The 19,424-nt window shown below is 53.0% G+C and overlaps 1 protein-coding gene across 17 annotated transcripts in view; it reads right to left on the bottom strand.

Moving 5' to 3' along the window:
* The window catches only part of NFASC (neurofascin), a 181,458-nt gene that overhangs the window by 14,189 nt on the left and 147,845 nt on the right, over positions 1–19,424 (bottom strand). For 8 of the 17 annotated variants that reach the window (XM_055334123.1, XM_055334120.1, XM_055334126.1 and 5 more), the window contains 6 exons: positions 18,891–19,013; positions 17,671–17,844; positions 15,249–15,263; positions 9,683–9,907; positions 5,757–5,873; positions 4,314–4,466 (listed from right to left, as the gene is read on the bottom strand). In XM_055334123.1, coding sequence (XP_055190098.1) covers positions 4,314–4,466; positions 5,757–5,873; positions 9,683–9,907; positions 15,249–15,263; positions 17,671–17,844; positions 18,891–19,013 — 807 coding nt within the window. Of the gene's footprint in view, positions 1–4,313; positions 4,467–5,756; positions 5,874–7,142; positions 7,382–9,682; positions 9,908–15,248; positions 15,264–17,670; positions 17,845–18,890; positions 19,014–19,424 lie in introns of those variants that run through there. The other 9 variants (XM_055334133.1, XM_055334131.1, XM_055334130.1 and 6 more) reach the window with 4 other exon arrangements.

Here is a 19,424-nt window from a genome sequence, read left to right on the forward strand (position 1 = left end):
CCAGGATCACACCCCGGGCTGCAGGCGGCGCTAAACCACTGCGCCACCCGGGCTGCCCACTACTCAGTGTTTCAACTGGAGCGGGTCTTTACCAAACCTGCCCCTACATCCTTGGCTCCTACCTTCCCTTTACTGACTTTCCAACCGGCAATCCCTTTACTCCTCTTGCATGGTCCATCCAGCCAGATCTGTAGCTGTCAGCCCTGTGTCCCGGGTGACATCCTCTGAACATCTCCTTGGATGGTCTGTCTGCTTGAAATGCAACCCATGTCTTCCTGCCCTCGCTGCTCCCCGCTCCCTCCAGCAGCTTCACCATTCCTGCCATCCCTAAGGGTTATCATTTCTCCTTCCAAGGTCTCTCATGTTTGCTTCACTGCTCCAGTCTAGAGGGGTCCTCTCCCACCCTAGGTCTATCAGATCCCAAGGATACAATGACACATCGTGTTGTTATGCTCCCGGGACACCTCCCATCATTCCTTGCTCTGCACTTCCCCTCCCTGCAACTTTCCCACCATGCTCGAGAGCCTTGCCTGCCACCCTTCTTGTTCTCCACCTTTCTACACTCCACCCCCTTTCCTGAATCTCCCACTCCTCCAGCTCACACTGATCTCAAAAGTCCGATTTCACCCCTGTTGACTCTGCGAAATGTAACATTCAATTGCTCTGTTTTCCTGGATCCAGATTTTTAATTATACTATCAAAGGCTTGAGAACAGGAGAGTCTTTGGGCCACCTAGTGCTTAGCCGAATGCTGGTCACATAGCAGCACAGGCAGTGACCCCTTAGTAAAGATCAGTTTAATCCTAATTTAATATGGTTAATTTGGGACACTTGCTGGGGTCACAGGGACATTGGCCTGGCCATGCACCATGCCTTGAATTTGGATGGTGGTTCCCACCTTCTGCAGAGCAGTTGGCTTGTAGGTCTGCAGTGACTTGTTTGCTCCACTACCATCTTCCTGATGCTTGCTCTGATAGGCCCTGACAAGCCATCTCCCTGGGACTCCCTTTCTCTTGGGAGAGAAAGCACAATTCCAGGGAGAGTGGCCATATGGGCAATCTGGAAAGCAGATGTAGCTTCCCATTCCTGACAGCACCTGATGACACCTCAAGTTCCAATGTTACCTTCAGTCCTTACCACAAAAGTTCAAAGAATGTTCTGAACCCAGAAAGCTGGACCCAAAATCCAAGTGGGTTTTGTACCTATGTGTGGTGCTGGATGTTAACTAAACTTATTGTGGCCGTCACTTGGCAATATATACACATATCAAATCATACATTGTACGCCTGAAACTAATACAATGTTACGTGTCCATGATAGGTCAATAAAAACCAGAACCAAAACCAAATGGGATCTGGGATGAGGTGGGCTCAACCAGACTCCATCAAAATGATTTAATTTCTCATGAACCAAAAGCAATTTAGGACAAGATGATCTCACTCACAACGCGACCCGACACGGTGGACTCTGAGACGGAAGGTATTGTAGTGAGGCTTCAGACCATTACATTTGGCTGCCAACATCACTCTTAATCGATCTGTTCAATGTGTTTCAAGATTCCTAATGGACACAGTAATGACAACATTCAAAGACCAGGATGCATTTACGCTCCCCAACTTCCACTGGAACAGGAACCAGAAAAGCACCTGCTCCTCTGCTCCACAAAGCCTGGCAAACTCAGGTCCAAATGCCTCTTCCTCTAGCCCAGAGGCCATATTTTGTGTGCCTTCCACATACCACTCTCTGTAACACTGCTCAAAAATGGGCCATTCATCTGCAAAGCAGGCAGTCACTCAAAGTCTGCAGAATTTCAGAAATAGAGATAGATGAACAAATATCACAGGGGTAGACTTCCTTCAGATGTATTTGGGCTTAGCTGCTCTTCCTTAAGCACCATCTGCCGCCTCCGCATCACCACCATGTCCCATCCTGGGTTTCTTCCAAATAGCTGAAAGAAGCTGACTACAGTGACGTCCCCCGTGTCCCTCCTCCCACCGTCCCAAGGGCTGGCCCACTGGCCCACCATCAGCACCTGCCTGCTGCCACCAAGCCCCATCCCACCCACCCCAGGACAGAAGAGCTGACGAGTGCTGCCCCCCCACCCCCCTGGAGTCCCGAGTTACATGTTTGCGGCCCCTTGGGTCTCTTTGGCTTCAAAAGCTTCAAAGAGGTGATTAACTTTCCATGTGGGATCTTTCTGGTAAAGGTCAGGGAGGCGGTTAGCATTCCTAGTGGTTTTCTTCCATATCCTCCCTGAACCACTGCCGCATGTTTGAGTCTGTGGACTACAGTGATGGCCTGTGGTCACCTAAATGACCAGTGGTTGGATCCAGAGATGCTCATAAACCCTTGCTTTGAGGAGACCCTGGGACCTACAGGATCATGTGAACTTGGCTCCGGAGTCCACCCACAGGATACACAGTGTGCATTTTCCAAGAATCCAGAAACACACAACTTCAGAAAGCAAAAATATTTCCCTCCCCTATGTGGTTTGCACATAGTAATTTCTAGCCAGCCAGTGACGTAGTTAGTGAGCAATGTGTACTCAGCGCTAGGGTCGCAAACCTGCTCACCCCAACCTGCATGGAGAGGAATCTGGGAAAACTCACTCGCTCTGAAAGCAATTTATCAGGAAGAGTCTCTCCAGACCAACCACAGGAAAAGGGAGAAGAAAATTGAGCCAGTGTTCAGAAGTACACTATCAATCGTCTTTTTTTTTTCCTTCTGTACCACATGTTTGATATGTAGCAGACTGGGACATCCCTGAGGATGGGGACTGGTGCTTCCCTCTCTGGCCCTTTCTCCCCACCCCTCACTCCCAGCCCCAGGACTTAGTGCTGGGAGAAGCCTCTGGAAGCAGGTGGCACCAGCTTTTGTAGCATTCCCTAGGAGGGGGCTCTAGCCTGGAACCTTATCTGTGCTTCTGGCCTCTGTGCTGGACTCAGGTTGATAATGAAGCAAAATCAAATGCACACACGGATGAGCAACAGCTTGGGATCCCGACTGGGTCAGACGGAGTCCATCCACCTGCTCTGCTCAGTCAGCGGTCCAGTTGCCTTGCCTGGCTCCCGAGCTGGTCTGGCCACTTGGTCAGACACCTTGCCGGAGTTGGCTGGCCTGGCCTTAGCAGACAGCTGGACTCACAGACTCCCTGAGTCTTGATGGCCTAGACATGGGCAGGGTAGGCAGAGGCACGGGGCGTAGGACAGGATGTCCAGACCAGGAGGGACAAGGCCAGAGGGGTGGAATGAGACATTTATGCAGATGGGTGGTGACTCTCAAGATGCAGGCTGCCAGGATGAGCCTGGCCAGGCTTAGGAAGAGTAATGAATATTTCAGTCAACAGTCAGAATGTCATATAAATCATTGTGTGTGATTGTTTTGTTTCTATGCTTGTGTCTACTAACCTGCAGCTGATTAGGACACCCTGGGGACAGGGACTGGTCCTCTTCTCTCTGTAGCTCATTCCCCAACCTTCACCCTTCGCCTCAGGGCTTAGCATGGCCACCCACCTAGCCGACTGTGAAGATACACCCAAGCACATGAGCAGGTGCCCTCAAGTCTCCAAACTGCCTGCCCACCCTGACCTTCTACCTTGTACTGAGCCCCTGCCAGCCCAGTCCTTTGGTGCACTGAGGGAGCTTCTGTAGCTATAGCTGAAGTCCCTTTTGAGCCAGAACTATTCTCCTACTAGAGAGCTTCTTCTTCTTCCCCGGCACAGCGGAAGATCAACTACTTTGAAGCCGTGGACAGTTTGGGACAAAAATGAAGCCAAGATCAAGCCCCAAACAATGCGCATCGCACGCTTTGGATTTTTTTTTTTTTTTCACAGATGACAGTAACAAGGCAGTGACATATGTGATGACCCTGGGAAGATTTTTGGGTCAAGACCCTTGGATGGCCCTATCTCTTAATTCTACATGCAGGGAGCAGGGTCCTGTGCATATGGGGCAGGCTGCTCGGCATCTGCCAGCCCCTGGCCCCATGCACAGGGCCCAAGCCCTTTGGTTCCACGCACAGTCAGGGGGGCCAGGCGGCCTCCTCCATCCTCATCCTACGGCCCTAGTTCCTCTGGACACCACACACTTGCCTCAGGGTGGGAAGGGCGCTTCCCCCGCACTGCGCATGCACTCTGGCTCCTCTTGGCTTCCTGGGAGCTGTGGACTGATACATACTAAGAGCCGAGACACGCCATGCAAGGTGGGGAATGGGTGGGATGAGTCTTCTTTCCAAGGAGAAGAGACAAGCAGGAAGCCGAAGATGGAATGAAATGCCCCATGCTTGCAGGGGTGGCTGAGCCGGACCCCCTCTCACCTGTACTGGTCATAAAGGTGATGACGGTACTGCTGATGCCCTCCTTGTCCCGGGAATAAACGCGCAACGTGTATGTCATCCCGGGATAGAGGTCTGTCAGCTGTACGGGCTGGACCTGGCTCTTAACAGGGACAGTTTTTTTCGTATGGTTGCCTGGGGAACAGAAACCTCAGTCAGCCTGGGGCCAGGCGCCAGGAGCTGGAGAGGCAGTGCTTAGGTTCCCGATCACCTGTCAAAGGCAGAAGCATGGGGCAAAGGACTGGGCCATGGCACAGGCCACAAGGTGACCAGGCAGCTCTGCCAGCCCTTCCACGCGATGCTGACTCTCCTACCCAGCAGCCCTTCCGCCAAGGGCCCTCTTCTTCCTCCTCAAGCTTTCCTTCCTTCCTCTCTACAGGCTCAGCACTAAACAGCATGACCTACGTCCTTACACTGGCAGCGTCAGCCAATGTTGTCATCCTGGAGGTGACACACTTCCTGGGGGTGGGGAGCTTCCCGGTGAGGGTCAGAGAGCCAGTTAGCATCCCTCTTGGTAAACAGAGGTGAGGCAGGATTCTACTTCTTGGCTCTCACTCCGGTCTCACCTCTCATTTCTCACCACGTGGAGAAGTCACACATCAGGAGAAGCAAGTGCACTTGCATGTGAAGTGGAGGGCGAATGGTGGGTGTAGGAAGCTGAAATGGCAGGGACCACCCTCAGGATGCCGATTCTATGGATGTGACCCCCTCCAGCCACAGAGAACTAAGAGCTGGCTGTGCTCTTTCCTTAGGGGCCTTCGAGCAGCTAGCCCAGGTGGACCTCCTGGCTGGGTGAGCTGGTTTAATTGCCAAGGATAAAAACATGGTGGGTCTGAGTCTTTGGGGGCAGGGGCCTTCACTCAAAGAAGGCGGATATCCTGACTCACTCTACAGTGTAATAATGATGTACCCTTGATCCCAAGAGCCAATAAAGAGTGAACAGCTAGCTCAAGCCACCTGCTCTCTGAGACAAGTCACCCTGGTCTGTGCCTCAGATGCTAGGCCGCTGGCATTCCTCCGTGAGCACAATGCAGTTGTACCCAAACGTCTGAACTGGCCTATCCCGTCTAGTGGAGACACCAGAAACATGGATTCTGAGTTAAGGAAATCCAAGCAGAAGTGAGCCCGGGCTCACGTGGGGCGCCATCCGGAACCCTCCTCCTGGGCAGGAAATAGGCGAAGGGCCCCCTTACCCAGGTCCTCCCCGGCACATGCGCCCTGAGACCTCTACTGATGGCTGCAGAAGCCTCTTCCTTCCCCTGCGGCTGCTCTTCCCACCCCACTGCCGCCTGGGCACGTATCGATTTCATTAAGTCATCACTCAGCTGGGATACCAGGCCCCTCGGAGCCTGGGGGAGCTCACAGGATCTCTTAATGGCATCCACGCTACCCGCTGCCGCCGCCGCCCCGCTCAGCAATGCTTACTGTCGATGTACTCAACCACAAAGGCAGTTCCGGGCCCGAGATTGTGTCTCCAGGTGATGTTGGCCCATTTACTGTTGGGGAGCACCGTGACGTTCCATATGGACTGCCTGTCGGGGGCTGGTGGGTAGGTTAGAAGAGGGGTTAGTTCTGGGAGGGAGGCAGCTCTGGAGACACACATGCGTGCACACACACACACACACACACACACACACACACGTGCGCGGCTCGGAGGGAAGACTCAGGAGAGGCTGTGCACAGGGCCCGACAGAGCTCCAAGCTGCAGCCTTGGTGGCCAGGCCAGAAGTCGCCATCCAGGTATGAGCGGGTGCGGTCAGGAGGATCTGTGTGTCAGGGAGAGCTAGAAATGGTCTGTGTGTCCACACAGGGAGGGGCAGGAATGAAAGAGTGGGTTTCGATCCATGCCACTGGAGGCTCAAACCTGGGCTGTTTCCCTTTTTAGATCGTCATGGATTGGGATGGGGCGGCGGAAGGAACCTGGAGAAAGCCCCACTGGCCAGCGTATAGCCCGACAGGGGTTGTTCCTTTCAACCACAGATATTCTACAGAAAGGAGAATGGGATCTTTCGAAGCCCCTTGAGAGTCATGATGTGTAGGAAGGACAGGACCAAACGTGGGAAAGCCTTCCAGCCTGAGACTGGAAGAGAACAGTAACCCAGATGGGTGACTCCAGACTCCCTGTGACCACGTTGGTCAGCAAGATGTCGGACTATGTGGAACAGGGCCTCAGATTGTCCAAGGGGACTGGGGGGGGGTGTCTATAACCCCAGAGGTCCCACCTCACCATCTCCTGGGCTAGCTGGGACCCCAAGAAGACAACTCCTTCTTGACACCCAATTCTCAGAGGTTCAGACACCAGAAGAATCCAGTTCTTTTGGTTTCTCAGCACACTAAATTGTCTCTGAGGCTTGATCTCCACACAATACGGAAGACATTAATTATCTAGCGCCTACGAGCGGGGAGCTACTTTATCAAAGCCACTGCACCATCTGAAACCATAGCCTGTGGACAGGCGAGTGGCACTAATCTTCAAACGTAATCATTTTTCACGAGTCCCAGCAGTCTGATTACCCCATTTCCCAGCAAAGATTTAATAGTGGAGTACTAGCGTGAAGCCTTGTATTTCAAAGACTTTACAAGTGCGGCTCCTGTATATTTTATTAGCATGTAAGGGGGCACTGTCACCAACTCACTTGTCAAAAATAAATGAATAGAGTACGTTGGTGATGCATTTATTCATTATCTATTTGACATGTGACTGAGTCTGCAGGGCTGGGGAAGTGATAAAAGATCTCCTGGTCTTCACTTCAAAGAAGCGCCTTCCCTACTACAACCTTGTCGGTTGCCCAGTTGCCCCCAGGTGAATATGATTCATGTGAGGTGAGGGGCCAGGAAAGAGACTCCACTGACGGCACCATGGGGCATTCTCTGTGGGGAGGGCAGAAGACAGGCTGCTTTACTTATCTGCCAGGTGTTTCCATTGTACTGGTGGCTTTAAGCCACCCCAAATCCCAGCTCCTTGGAATCTCATGGCTCTTGCTAGTGGGAATGAACTAGGAGAACTCATGATTTGGGAACTTGAGCTTCTTCCTCCTCAGCTCTGGGGCCTGGAAATAGCCAGAGAATTTGGGTTTAAACAGTTTGGCCGCCAATACAGTATCGACCCAAATCTGACAGTCTCAAAGGTAGTGGAGATTAGGGCACCACTAGAAAAGATGAAGTGATGGGGAAAAGCAAAAACAACTTAGAGGTGGGAGGTGGGGGAAGGCAGGCCGTGCAGAGAGACCTGGATCTGACTGCTAAAGAAGACGTGCAAAGAGTAAGACCAGGAAGGACAGCTATCAGTTACTATAAAACCAGAAAGTGTGAGAGGAAGTATGTATCGGCAGACCGAGTCCTGGAATGGGAGAACTAGAGGGTATCCTTTGAAAACTGAAAGAGACAAGTTAAGGACAAGTAAAAAGTCCCATTTCACCCTGAAAAAAGTAAACTTAGGAAACATTTGGTCCCAAGACATAAGACAGGATAAAGATGAAAGGTCACTAAAAAAAAAAAAAAAAAAAATGTGGATGGCAGAGCCACTCTGCTTCATTAGGGAAAAGAGAATATTTGAAGGGTGTCCCTGTTTTTTTTTTTTTAATTTTTTATTTATTTATGATAGTCACAGAGAGAGAGAGGCAGAGACACAGGAGAAGCAGGCTCCATGCACCGGGAGCCCGATGTGGGATTCGATCCAGGGTCTCCAGGATCGCGCCCCGGGCCAAAGGCAGGCGCCAAACCGCTGTGCCACCCAGGGATCCCCTGTCCCTGGTTTTAAGGATAAGTTCAGGGGCACAGGCAGGTCTTCTGCACAGTCTTGGGCAGTTAGGAGTCACATGTGAGAGTCCACGGGGCTAGTCCTACGGGGCAGCAAGGACAATCTTTCCAGAGGACAAGTAACTCTGCTGGGGAGCAAGATCCAGTCCCTTCATCCTTTGTGTGACCCTCTGTGACCCCACAGCATTCATGGAGACACTGAGCCCTGCTATAAGGCAAAGATGCCTCCCTGTGGCCCCAAAGAACACCCATCACCAGACTATTGGTGGCAGCTTCTAAGAGCCTGCCAGTTTTTTCCCTCCACCAACATCTTCCTAAAGTCCATGTTGTTTAAATTCTAGATATTGTACCTTTAAAACAAATCGCTGTTTCCAAGGCCTGAAGAACATAACGTCAGTTATGTATCACTTGTCCCCTTATGGCTCACATAAGTCCACATAATGGAATTAAAGACAATACTCACACGTGCATTAAGCCACCATCCTCATTCAGGTGCTCAGAAGTGAGGCCCCAGAAGGTAAAGGGACTTGCCTAGGACACAGGGGAGCCTACAATCCCATAGCTGCTGGCGGAAGAAGGTTCTGGGTGCTTCCTGCCTGCCCTGCCAGCTGCATTACGCTGACTTTACAGATGGCCTATGGGATCTGCAAGCTAGAGGCCCTCAAGAGTATTTGATGCTTGGTTCTCAGACATATGGCTGGATTCCTGAGGGGGAGTGGTCTCCTCTTGGTAGAAATACAGAGCTTCTGTGCCTGGCTGCATGATGGAGGAACAGCACATTTTCTGGGTTTAGCAGGCCAGCCCCGGAGTCATTTCTTACCAGGGGCCCCTAGAACCATATTGAGAATCGAGCCATAGCCGCCGAGAGAGTGCATTCCGTTACCGAAGTGAGTGATTTGTGTGCGTTAGAAAGAGGTCAACACAGCACCGGTGGGGGTCCGGTGGGGTGTCGTGCTCGGGCTCCTACAATGCCACGCGGCGGCGACTTCTATTATAAGGGGGGGCCTAAAGTAAGACGGCATTATCTTTATTTCTATTATATCTTAGTATAGTGTGTGTGAGGATTGATTTTGTAAATAATAAATCCTTTAATGAGAAAGATAATGGTACACTCTATTCTTTTCGCGAATAATGACGACATATATATAATATTTTATAGAGTTAGCGATGGTAAGAATGAGTATAAGGTTGTGAGAGTAGAGTTTGTAGACTAGAATGTGTATTGTGGGGCGGGTTGTTGTTTTGTTTGAAGATAGAATGAATGGTGTGGGATCTCCTGGGATGTTTTGAGGTAGATGGAGAATATGGTTAGTAGATTATATAATATTGTATAAAAATTTATAGGTAGAGGAGATGATTGTTATTAAGAAAGTATTTTAATGAGGGGAAGTGTATAAATGTTATTGAGTAATTTTGAAGGTTTGTGTAATAAATTGAAGATAAACGCGAAATTAACTTGCAACATACCTAAGAAAGAAAAAGTAATCAAGTAGAAAACGAAGGGAGGTGTTGGCCAACGGCATCCCAGACCCGCCCTCCTACGCGGGGGGGCCTCTGGCAGAGGGATGGGGCGCAGGGACAGTGGGTAGTACCGGATTCGGGCATCTTAGTCTCGGAGGTGGTGGTGGGAGGCCTCTCCATGGTGGTGGCGGCAGTGGTTGTAGTTGTGGCGACGGTGGTGGTGGCCATGGTGGTAGGTGCGACACTTGGGATGGTGGGGACTGTTGTGGCTTCGGTGGTGGCAGCGGTGGCAGTAGCGTCTGTACTGCTCACAACGCCCGTCACACTCACCGTGGTCGGGGGCAACGTGGGAGGAGCTGAGAGGGAAATGTAAAACAGCCGCGTCTGGTTGGTCTGGGGGTCCCCAGCCTGGACTCGTGGCCCCGCGTGCAAGGCAGGCAGCCCCGGGGAGGAGATGGAGCTCAGGAACCAGAAGCCTCCCCCAGCGTGACGGACCAGGTCGGACGGATCACAGTGAGAGAACACAGCCATGGGCCAGGAAGAGAATGAAGCCCCGCGTGTGTTTCATTTTCTTCTCATGGTCTGTGTGGCTCGAAGCACCCAGCATGCACCCGGCTGAGAGTGAGGATGAGGATAGCAAAGGACCCACACCGAATCGCTCAGGCCCCAGAGATGGCATGGGGTCCCTGGCCAGCGCCACCCAGACTCAGGCCAGTTAGCAGCACTTGGGTCCAGCCCTGGAGCTCCGGCCTTGGAGGGGGGCAGGTGGCTGGCTGTGTCCTGTAGGAGCACTGGGAAGACTCCCATTCCAGCCATTCACTCCAAAGGTGCCCCTTCTCACGGCTGCTTGAGTTCTAACACCCCCAAACCCAACGACAGAGAGAGAACAATCCCCACTCTGTGGGTCAGCCTCCCAGCGTGGTCTCACTGCCCGCCGGTCCCCAGGCTCTGGCTCTTGTCCATAGCCCTGCCTCTCCTCCCTTCTCCTCTGCCCGGTGACGGTCCTTCCTGCAACGACCCTGCTCCACCTTGCAGTCACTTGTAGTGACTCCTCTCTTCCAAGGACATTCGGGCTCCAGGTGCCACGAGTCCTTTCCTTTTACATTAGGATGTGGGATGGGTGCTATTGGGGTCACCGTATAGTCTGTGCTCAGTAGATGGAGAAATCCCAGGATGCAAGTGAGATACACTTGTGGGCTTCTTTTTTACATATATTTTCAGGGGGACTGGTTCAAATCTGTGCCTGCTTTCACAATCTTATCTCCCGTCCAAAGCTATGCTTGACATCAGTCAGCCCTGGGCAGGGGGGTGGGGGTGGGGGGCTGTCTACCAATATGACAATATGACATCATTTCCGTAGGCCCTCTTTCCTTCTACAGAGGGGTCGTGGAAGCTAACTGAGGACTGCCCTACAACTCTGGTTCCAATATTACGAAAGCCGAGAGTATGAGAATGGTGGGGGCAAATCAGAGAGAGGCAGGGCCAACTCTCCCCCTTGCCATCTCTTGTAATCTGATCACAGTCCACTTATGGGGCAGAAGGCAGGGCGTTAAGACATAAGAAGATACTCGTAACCCCTGAGGAACAGCCACATCCCAGCCCTATCTCAAAGCTCCAGAAGTTTAGGAAGATAATATCCCATCCCCACTGCCCAGAAGGGGAGCCAGGACAGGGAGGGAACCAGAGAGACAACTGCCTGAGAGCTTTTCTCAGGGGAGAATGAAGAGACCCCAGACCTTTTCAACAAGAGCCTGACCAACAAAAGCCCTTTCATTCCCCTAGGTCTCTGATATTACAAGTCCCCGCAGAGAAAGAAGGACTGTTCTGGGATCCCAGCCACTCCCCTGTGTGTAAGATCAGAAGTCACACTGGGTGGCCAACCATGTCCCATGCATTCCAAAGATTCCCGGGCAGGGTCAAAGCAGACTGCTAGATTCCCTGGACTCCGGTCAGCTCAGAGGTCAGGAAGGTGTGAGGAGGGGATAGCCCTCCCTGTCAAAGTCACTGTTCAAAGATCTATTAGTTCAAGGTGGCTCCAGGCCTGGAGAGCTCAGTGCTCTATGGCTCAGCATGAGAGAATTCACCTATCCCACTCACCAAGACAGACAGACGGACAGACAGACAAAAGCACGGAGAAGCCCGAGAGACCCACAAGCTAAAGGTCGGCTCTCTCCCAGGCCCGGCTCCTTGCAGCTCCTGCGGCCACGGACACACACGGGCTTTTCCGGCTACTCTGCGCCGCGGGGAGGAATCTGGAGAGACTATCTTGCCCGTCTGGGCAGGATCTGCTCTGACTTGCTTCCTTGTATCGGAATGTGTTTTCTAATAATTTCTGGCAAGTACAAGGTTCACAGAGCCCTCCTTTTCTAGAACTATTTAAAAGGCATCATCAAAAAGCTTTTGAGTTAAGACCATCCCACTCTGTGTAGCGCAGACCTGAGCAGTGTTGTACATTTCCTGGGCCCCCAGAATCAGTGTCATTTCCCCCCAAAAGCTATACATACTCTCACATGCCCCTTGGTTCTCATAAAGCAGAAACACACGCTACACTCCCACAGGCCCACAGTTAGGCTTGCACCTGCTTCCCTGGGCGCTCCACTAATTAGCCCTAGAAACAGATGCTAAGAGAGGCTAGGTTGGGGCGAGATTTTTCCCCTGGTCCTGCTGTTCAGAAATAAGAATGGGAAATGACTCTGAGGATGCTTCAAGGTCTAGTCCCTCCCCTGCAAAGGTCCCTCTGCCAAGTGCGACAAGAAGGAAGCCCTTCTGATGACAGCCACCTAATTGCCTTTCTTTCAGCTCAGTGGTAACAGTCTCAGGGTATCAGTTAGAGGGGAACAAGAGGCAAGGAGTGGCTTCCCAAAGGTCCTCCCCGAGGACTCCTCATTGGAGTCACCATGGAGGAGGCAGCCTCGGCTGGCTGAGGTCCCAGCTGGCAAATCAGTGTTCTCTTTGACCCACTTATTAGCTGCGTCTATTGTCCCATGGTTGGACAGGGCCAGATGGACAGGGAGACCAGGAGAGCAGAGGCAAGAAGGAAAACCTCGGGCTGAGTTGGAGGCTTACAGAGGTGAGCGGGGAAGGCAAGTTTTCACACAGAAACGGTCCAGGGCTCAGGTCAAAGGGGATTCAGAGGACTCCATCCCCCGGGGTGGAGAGAGAGAGAGAGAGAGAGAGAACAGAAGGGGATAAGGGGCTTGGAGATGGAGTGGCCCATAGGCTGGCCAGGCATGTTGTTGAGCCAGGATGTCATCTCCAGTGAAAGCAGGAATTATGGGCTGGAGAACCACCACCCTTGTCAATGATGGGTGGAGACCACCAGCCTGGCAATGGAGAATGAGGTGTGTGTGTGTGTGTGGGTGTCCAGGGTGGGCCTAGAACTGGAAATACCCCTCCCCCAGGGCCACGTCAGCCTAATGGGTGACCTCATGCACATTGGAAGACACTGAATGCCACGGCTGAGGGTTTTCCACCAGAGTCTTGGGGAACACCACATTTTTTGGAGAAAACTGAGAGGGGACTCTTTCTGACCCCTCCACTTTCAGAACCTGCCATGGAGCTGCCCACCAGACATGTGCAGATCTGAGTTACAGTGGAGGACATTCCCCAGACACTCCAAGGTGGAAGGTCCATCCAAAAATGTCCACCTGGCACACGGACTACCCTGGCCAAACCACAGATGTCCAGGACAGATGGGCAGCAATCCTGAGAGGCTACAGACACGGCAGCATGAGAGGGATTATTTTCACTGGGTAAGATAGGAACAGATCAGTGTGGCAGGGGGAGGGGGACATCCAGGTTTAGGGAAGACGAGAGGGAAGGGAGCCCTGGGCTGGACAACAGACCGATATCAAAAATGTCGAACCTGGGTTCCACAGCTTGGCCCCTGCAAATTGCGAAGGAGGTTCTTGCGCATTGACAGCTGAGAACAGCAAATGCCACCAGCACATCTCATTTCCAAAGATGTGCAGTGTCACGGCCTCTACTGCCGTGTCATAGGGAAGCCGAAGCCTAGGAGGCACATTTGATTGAGGCTCAGAGACCTGCACTCATTGTGCATACGTGATGGGCTTGGATGTTCTCTAAATGGGGAGCAGAAAGTGGGGAGTTTGGAATGGTCACTCATGAGAGGGGCAGCCAGGCCTGGCACGGACGCTCCCTGAGCAGGGCAGGCTCCCTGCTGCCAGGTGGAGCTGCCTTGGGCCCCAGAAAGGGGGAGGCGGGCTGGGACCTGCCTGACCAATGAACTTCAAGCTGATTCACTTGAGGTCTTGTGTCTCCCCTTCTACGTTCACTAAGTCTGCTTAGGCTACCCTGAGCACCTGCTAGAATAGTTCCAGAAGAGACCTTTGTGCAAAGTTGAGTCAGAAAGTCAGGGCGGCCCCCAGGGTACAAGGATGGCTTTCTCCATGGTCCCTAGGCCCAGGACACCTGTCTATTCTACCTCATATCCCAGTGGAGGTGTTGAGGCCCTGTGGGGACGCACTGGGACCCACCAGCCTGGGTGATGATGTGGAGGGGGAAGGGGTTGGGGGGAGGGAAGGATGATAGCTGCGCACCACCCACAGATCTGGCAAAACAAACAAACTGAAGGAAGCAGGGTGTGCAACGGAAATAGAATCAACCTAAAAAGGGGGAGGGAGGAACCCAGATCATAAGCTAACCCTCGGCTTCCTCACCTGCTTCTCAGTCCTCTCCACTGCCTAGAGCTTCAGGAGGCTCTAGTGATCCCCTGCCCCCCAGCCTCTGCCAGGGTGAGCCTTGTTGTCAGCTTCAGAGGAAGACAGGGGGAGGAACCCCGGGATCCCCTGCCTAAGCATCTCCAGCTTGAGGATAGGCCTTCTACGGTGACACGCCCTTTGGTGCCCTTGAACCCACAACATGAGGGCTTGAGAGGAGGGCTGTGGTCAGCAGGTCATTGCCTAAGCCGGGCCTGCTTGCCCACTCCTCATGTCTGCTATCCATTTACCGCCCAGACCCTGAGAGTGGAGGCTGTTCTTAATGCTGAAGACTCTGAGAAGCTGGGTTTCTAAGGAGCGAGGGAACAATCAGCCCACGGTGCCCACTAAGAGTCCAAGTCCTGGAGCCCCTGGCCCTATCCAAGGACAAGCTCACTCATTGTCACTGACCAGAACCCACGGTAGATGGCAGAGCTGGCGCCAGGGCCCCATGCAGCATGCATGGTCAGCATGCACAGCGTGCTCACCCGTTGGTCACCCTTCCAGGAGATGGCAGCCTGACCAGAAGCCAGGAGCCAGCTGCCTGCATTCATGGTAGAGCATTCCTTTAAGGGGCACAGCTGGCCACCCAAGGGCTACGGACCCTCTCTCTGTGCTCTGGGACGTCAAAGCCAGGCAAGGGCCCAGGTCAGTCAGGGGAAGTAATCACTCAGCTTCTAAGAAAGCTGCAGGTGCAGAGACTAGGTCTGGAGCCCCTGTGCATGTGGGGTGGCCACTCCTAAGCCATCCTAGGGGGCCAAGAGTAAGGGAAGGGAAGAGGGGAGGGGTTTGACCTCCTCTGATCCCATCCTCCACACACACACATCCTTCTTGACAGTCCGGCTTCCCAACCCCTGAAAGAGTGAGTCTGGAGCATGCTTTTGTCCCGAGCCTCTCCCTCCTTCTCCACCCTGGCTGGGCTGGGCTCCACCTGCATTGTCCCATGCCATGTCCATTACCTCTGCTGCTGGTACGGTACCTGCTGTTGGAGTAGCTTCAGAACACAGCGCCCAAGATGGCCAGAGAGAGGGAGAAAGGATGAGAGAGGGAAGACAAAAGAGAGCACAGGTGAAACCACAAGACGAGCAAGTAGAGGACCGTCTGGCTCAAACCTGACCCAGACAGTGTGGCCAGGTGCTGGCTACTGCCCTGAGGATGCCAACTGGTGTCCATGTTCAACTCCACGGGGGTCTGGTATGTTCCTACAGAAAACTGTCCACCTTTCTGATTCTACTTCCACTCAAGGACTATCATCTAAGGGGTGCTAGTAGGGACAGTCTACCTAGAGTGCTCTGTTTCCAGGTCTTTCCCCAAGGGTGTGTCCTTTCCTTGGCCGGGGCTGATCTTTATGAAGAAGGCTGGGTAACCACCCACGATGCCAAGAATTGAGGGCATAAGGTGTAGGTGGCATAGGAGGACATCCACCCCAGTCAAAAGGATGGTTCCTGTATCTTTGTGGGAAGATGGTAAAGAGTGTTGCGGTGGATGGAGGAGGGGTGAGCATATTTCATGAATCCTCTCCCATACCATCTCAGCCCTGGAAGGCCCAGGAACTGCCACAGACTGCAGCCCTGAGGCCCCTGTCCCGAGGGTCTGCCGCCCCAGTTCTTTCCCACCAGCTGTACTTTATGAAATAAGAAACCCAACTGTGGATTGGGAGCCCTAAAAGAAATTCCTGAATTTACTGCAACCCTAAGTTGAGAAGAAAGTCTCCCTTTGTGTTCTTGTCCCCTGGGGCCCCAGAACGTGTCCCAGGGTGGTCACTAAGGCTGGACAATGGGGCTTTGTTGATCTGATATTCTGTATTGGGCCGGAGATGGGGAGGGACAAGGGGCTCTCTTTATGTCTCTCTGTATAGAATTGAGTCATCAGGATAGTGCACTATCCCCTGTCTGGCCAGGCTTTTGGTAAGAGGCATGTTATTAGCCACAAAGTCCCCCCGCCATAATAAACTGCCCAAGTGCCGGGGGGCGGGGGGGCGGGGGTTGATGAGCAAACTAGGAGGAGAGCTTATTGCGTGGCTCAGGCCTGGCTTACAAGACCAGAGAATGACCCAGTCGGCCTTTCTCCAGCTTCTGCCTATCTCCTCTCCAGCTTGTCCCAGCACTGGTCTGCTGGCCGGGTAAGGGGGGTTGCGGATTGGGGAGGGAGGCAGGGCTGCTATGAAGCTGACCTGGGAGCCCTGGCAGCAGGCCCGGCAGCCCCAGTGAAGGAGCACCGAGGCTCTCCTGGGGTGGGGAGGGGGTGTTCGGGAGGGCCAATCTGGGCCAGGGGCAGGGCGTCGCCCCTCAGCCTCCTTGGCCAGCACTGCACAGAGTGACCTGTCATCTCCTTTAAGAATCCCTGTTCACACTGTCTCTTCTTTGTAGAACCGAGCGCTCCTCTGCGCAGCCTCTGCTAAATGCAACGTTCCTCATGTTGAACAGCAATTAGACGTTCCTGTGGATGTCTCCCCTTCTAGACTGTGTTCCTTGCTTTTGGCACAGGGTCTGGCACCTCATGTTGCGGGTACTCAGGGAATGGCTGTTGAATACACCACTGTACCTCTGGAGAGGCAGGGAGTCCCCTCCTTCTGGAGGGGGGGCTGCCAATATCCGGGCTTCTATAAACCTGACCTCCCCCCTTCGCTGCAGGTTCTGAGCACCAGCCTGGGTACAAGTGAGCCTGGAGCCCCCTCTAGTGGCCTTCACAGGCAGGTGAGTTCTGGGGGATGCTCCGCGGGCGGAAGATGCCAGGAGCCAAGAGCTGAGTGCATTCGCTCTGGGGAAGCTGGCTTGGCCAGGGGCTGTTTCCCAACACCCCCTCCCCATGGCCTGACACCCCACCCAGCTCAGACTACACCTCCTGTTCAGCTCATTATCCTGGCAAATAGCCTCAATCAAGGCCTCCCTCCCTCCTTGGCCCACGTGCCTTTGGGAGAAGGGGTGTCCCAGAGCCCTGCCCAGGCAACCTTAGTAACAGTGCTGCCCCCCTCGATAGGCGGACACTTCCACAGTTCTCTGAAGTTCATTAGCAGGTTTACTTTCCATGTGCTTTCCCTCATGTCACCTCCACTGTGGACTCAGGCTTGCTTCCTTATACCTACACAGTCACCACCCCCGTCCCCGCCCCAGGAGGACAGATGATAGATGTTAAGTAACAGAGCAAGTCAAGACAAAGTGGGGATCAGGTCTGACTGCAGCCGTCTAAGAAGATCTGAGTTTTCCAGATACATCACCAGCATCTACCTCTCAGCATAGGAGATGGGTTCTCTTGTATTCTGTTGGGGGCTGGAGGACCTGCAGCCTTGTCTTCTCTCCATCCCAGAAGGCCGGCCAGCCAGAAGGCCGGGCCAGGGTGTTTCTCTAGGCATCTGGATTAGCCGGGATCTTTCACCCCCAAAACTGCTGCAATGCACTTACCTTCATTTGGGGGTGCTGGTGACTCCTCTGTGACTGCTTCCCCAGAGCCCACCTGCGTCCTGGCACTGAGGGTAAAGCGGTAGCGCGACACGGGGTCTGCTCTTTGCATCGTGAACTTGGTCTGATTGGGAGAGAAGTTTTCCACTATCTGCTTTCCTAATTTGGTTCCATTAACTGGGGAGAGATGGGTAAGTGAATTCAACTTCAGTAACATTGGCCGGTGGTGGGTTATATAATCTGCAGCTGGAAGGAGAAAGCCTTCCCGACTCTGCGGCAAGGGGAACAAGTGGGGCCTGATCCCCGACCCTGGGGATGGGAGATTTGGGTTCAAGGGCAGACTGCTGGGCAAGAACTTTCTGGCTCTTGAATGACAAACCAGGGGTTAAGACTTTTTCACTGATCTCATTATCTCCAGCACCCTATAAAGTTATGTGGCTGATTCTGAGAGATTTAGTTTATAATCCCCAGGCCTTTTTAACGAGGACAAAACTTTTGAGTTCCTTTCTTCCTTTCAAACAGAACTAGGGCAGAACCACTAGAGCTTTTGATCATTAATGCCTCCTTTGTAAAAGGCCTATTCAGTATAGCTCAAAGGGGAATGGTCAGGTCCAGAGGTGGATTCAGAGCAGCGTACAAGCACACAGTCGGCTATTAAAATCGTCAACAACACAACACCTGGCCCTCTGAGCTTCCCAATGAGGTACGACATTACCTACTTTAGAGGTTTTTCAAATATAATGACACTCCTGTCCTCCAGCGGTGACACTAAGCTCTTTGGGTGAGGTCTTCCCTGCCCACGTTCCTGACTGAGTCACTCAAGATACAGCTGCCTTACCATACGTGACACTTTGTTTACTGTCCCCGAGTATTGTGTGGATTCTCTTGTATGCAATCTACCCATCGGATGAAGTGCACAACTTGTAGGTGTCGGAGACTCTAACTAAGATCCCTGAGGGGCCGAGGTTGAGTTCCTCATTAGATCAGAAGTTCCCTTTTTCTCTCTGGCCAACTAGAAGATTCCTGCAAAAGGAGCTGTGTCAGGCGAGCAGAGGGCTGGCTCTCACCTGCCTCCCCTAACACCCCGGGGAACTTTCTCCTTGGCGCTTCCATCCCTTTGCACTGTTCTCTGCACCCATAGGCTTTCTACTTCGATCCCTTAGTGAAATGGTGAGAATGGGGTTTCTGAATCCCAGATGAAGAGAAAGAAGGATGGAACGTACAAGCCACATATTTGAGAGTGTATCCGATCAGGATCCCATTGGGGTGTTCCGGATGATCCCATTCCAGGTTGATTGTCTCCAGGTTGGGCTGCCGGACTCGGAAACGTCTGGGGGCACTGGGTACTTGGGGAAGGAGGAGAGGGCAGGGGAAGAGAAGGGGTGGGTAGAGGCAGGATGAGGAAACACAAAAAAAAACAAAGCACAAGTATGAAGGCATGGACCTCTGGGCAACCCCCACGCTGGTTGGCTGCCACGTCAGAACCCAGGAGGACCATGGGGGTGAGGGGGCACAGCCCTCAGCCCCAGCCAGGATGCTGTATCCCTCCCGTTTACGACACACACGGCTCAGACTCTGTTGAAAATGGGGAAGAAGTCAGGTTTTCCTTTAGCAACGACGGTGGATTGGGCACACGTTAGGCTGTTCCCTTGCAAAGATGCCTTCGAGCTGTTCAGGGACCCAACCACAGCTGCGTATGCAGAGGCCGCAGTTCCCAGTCCTCAGACGGGGATTCTCAGTCCCCGAGCTGAGAATGT

This window comes from Nyctereutes procyonoides, unplaced genomic scaffold (assembly GCF_905146905.1).
Source record: "Nyctereutes procyonoides isolate TBG_1078 unplaced genomic scaffold, NYPRO_anot_genome, whole genome shotgun sequence".
Taxonomy (NCBI): Eukaryota; Metazoa; Chordata; class Mammalia; order Carnivora; family Canidae; genus Nyctereutes; species Nyctereutes procyonoides.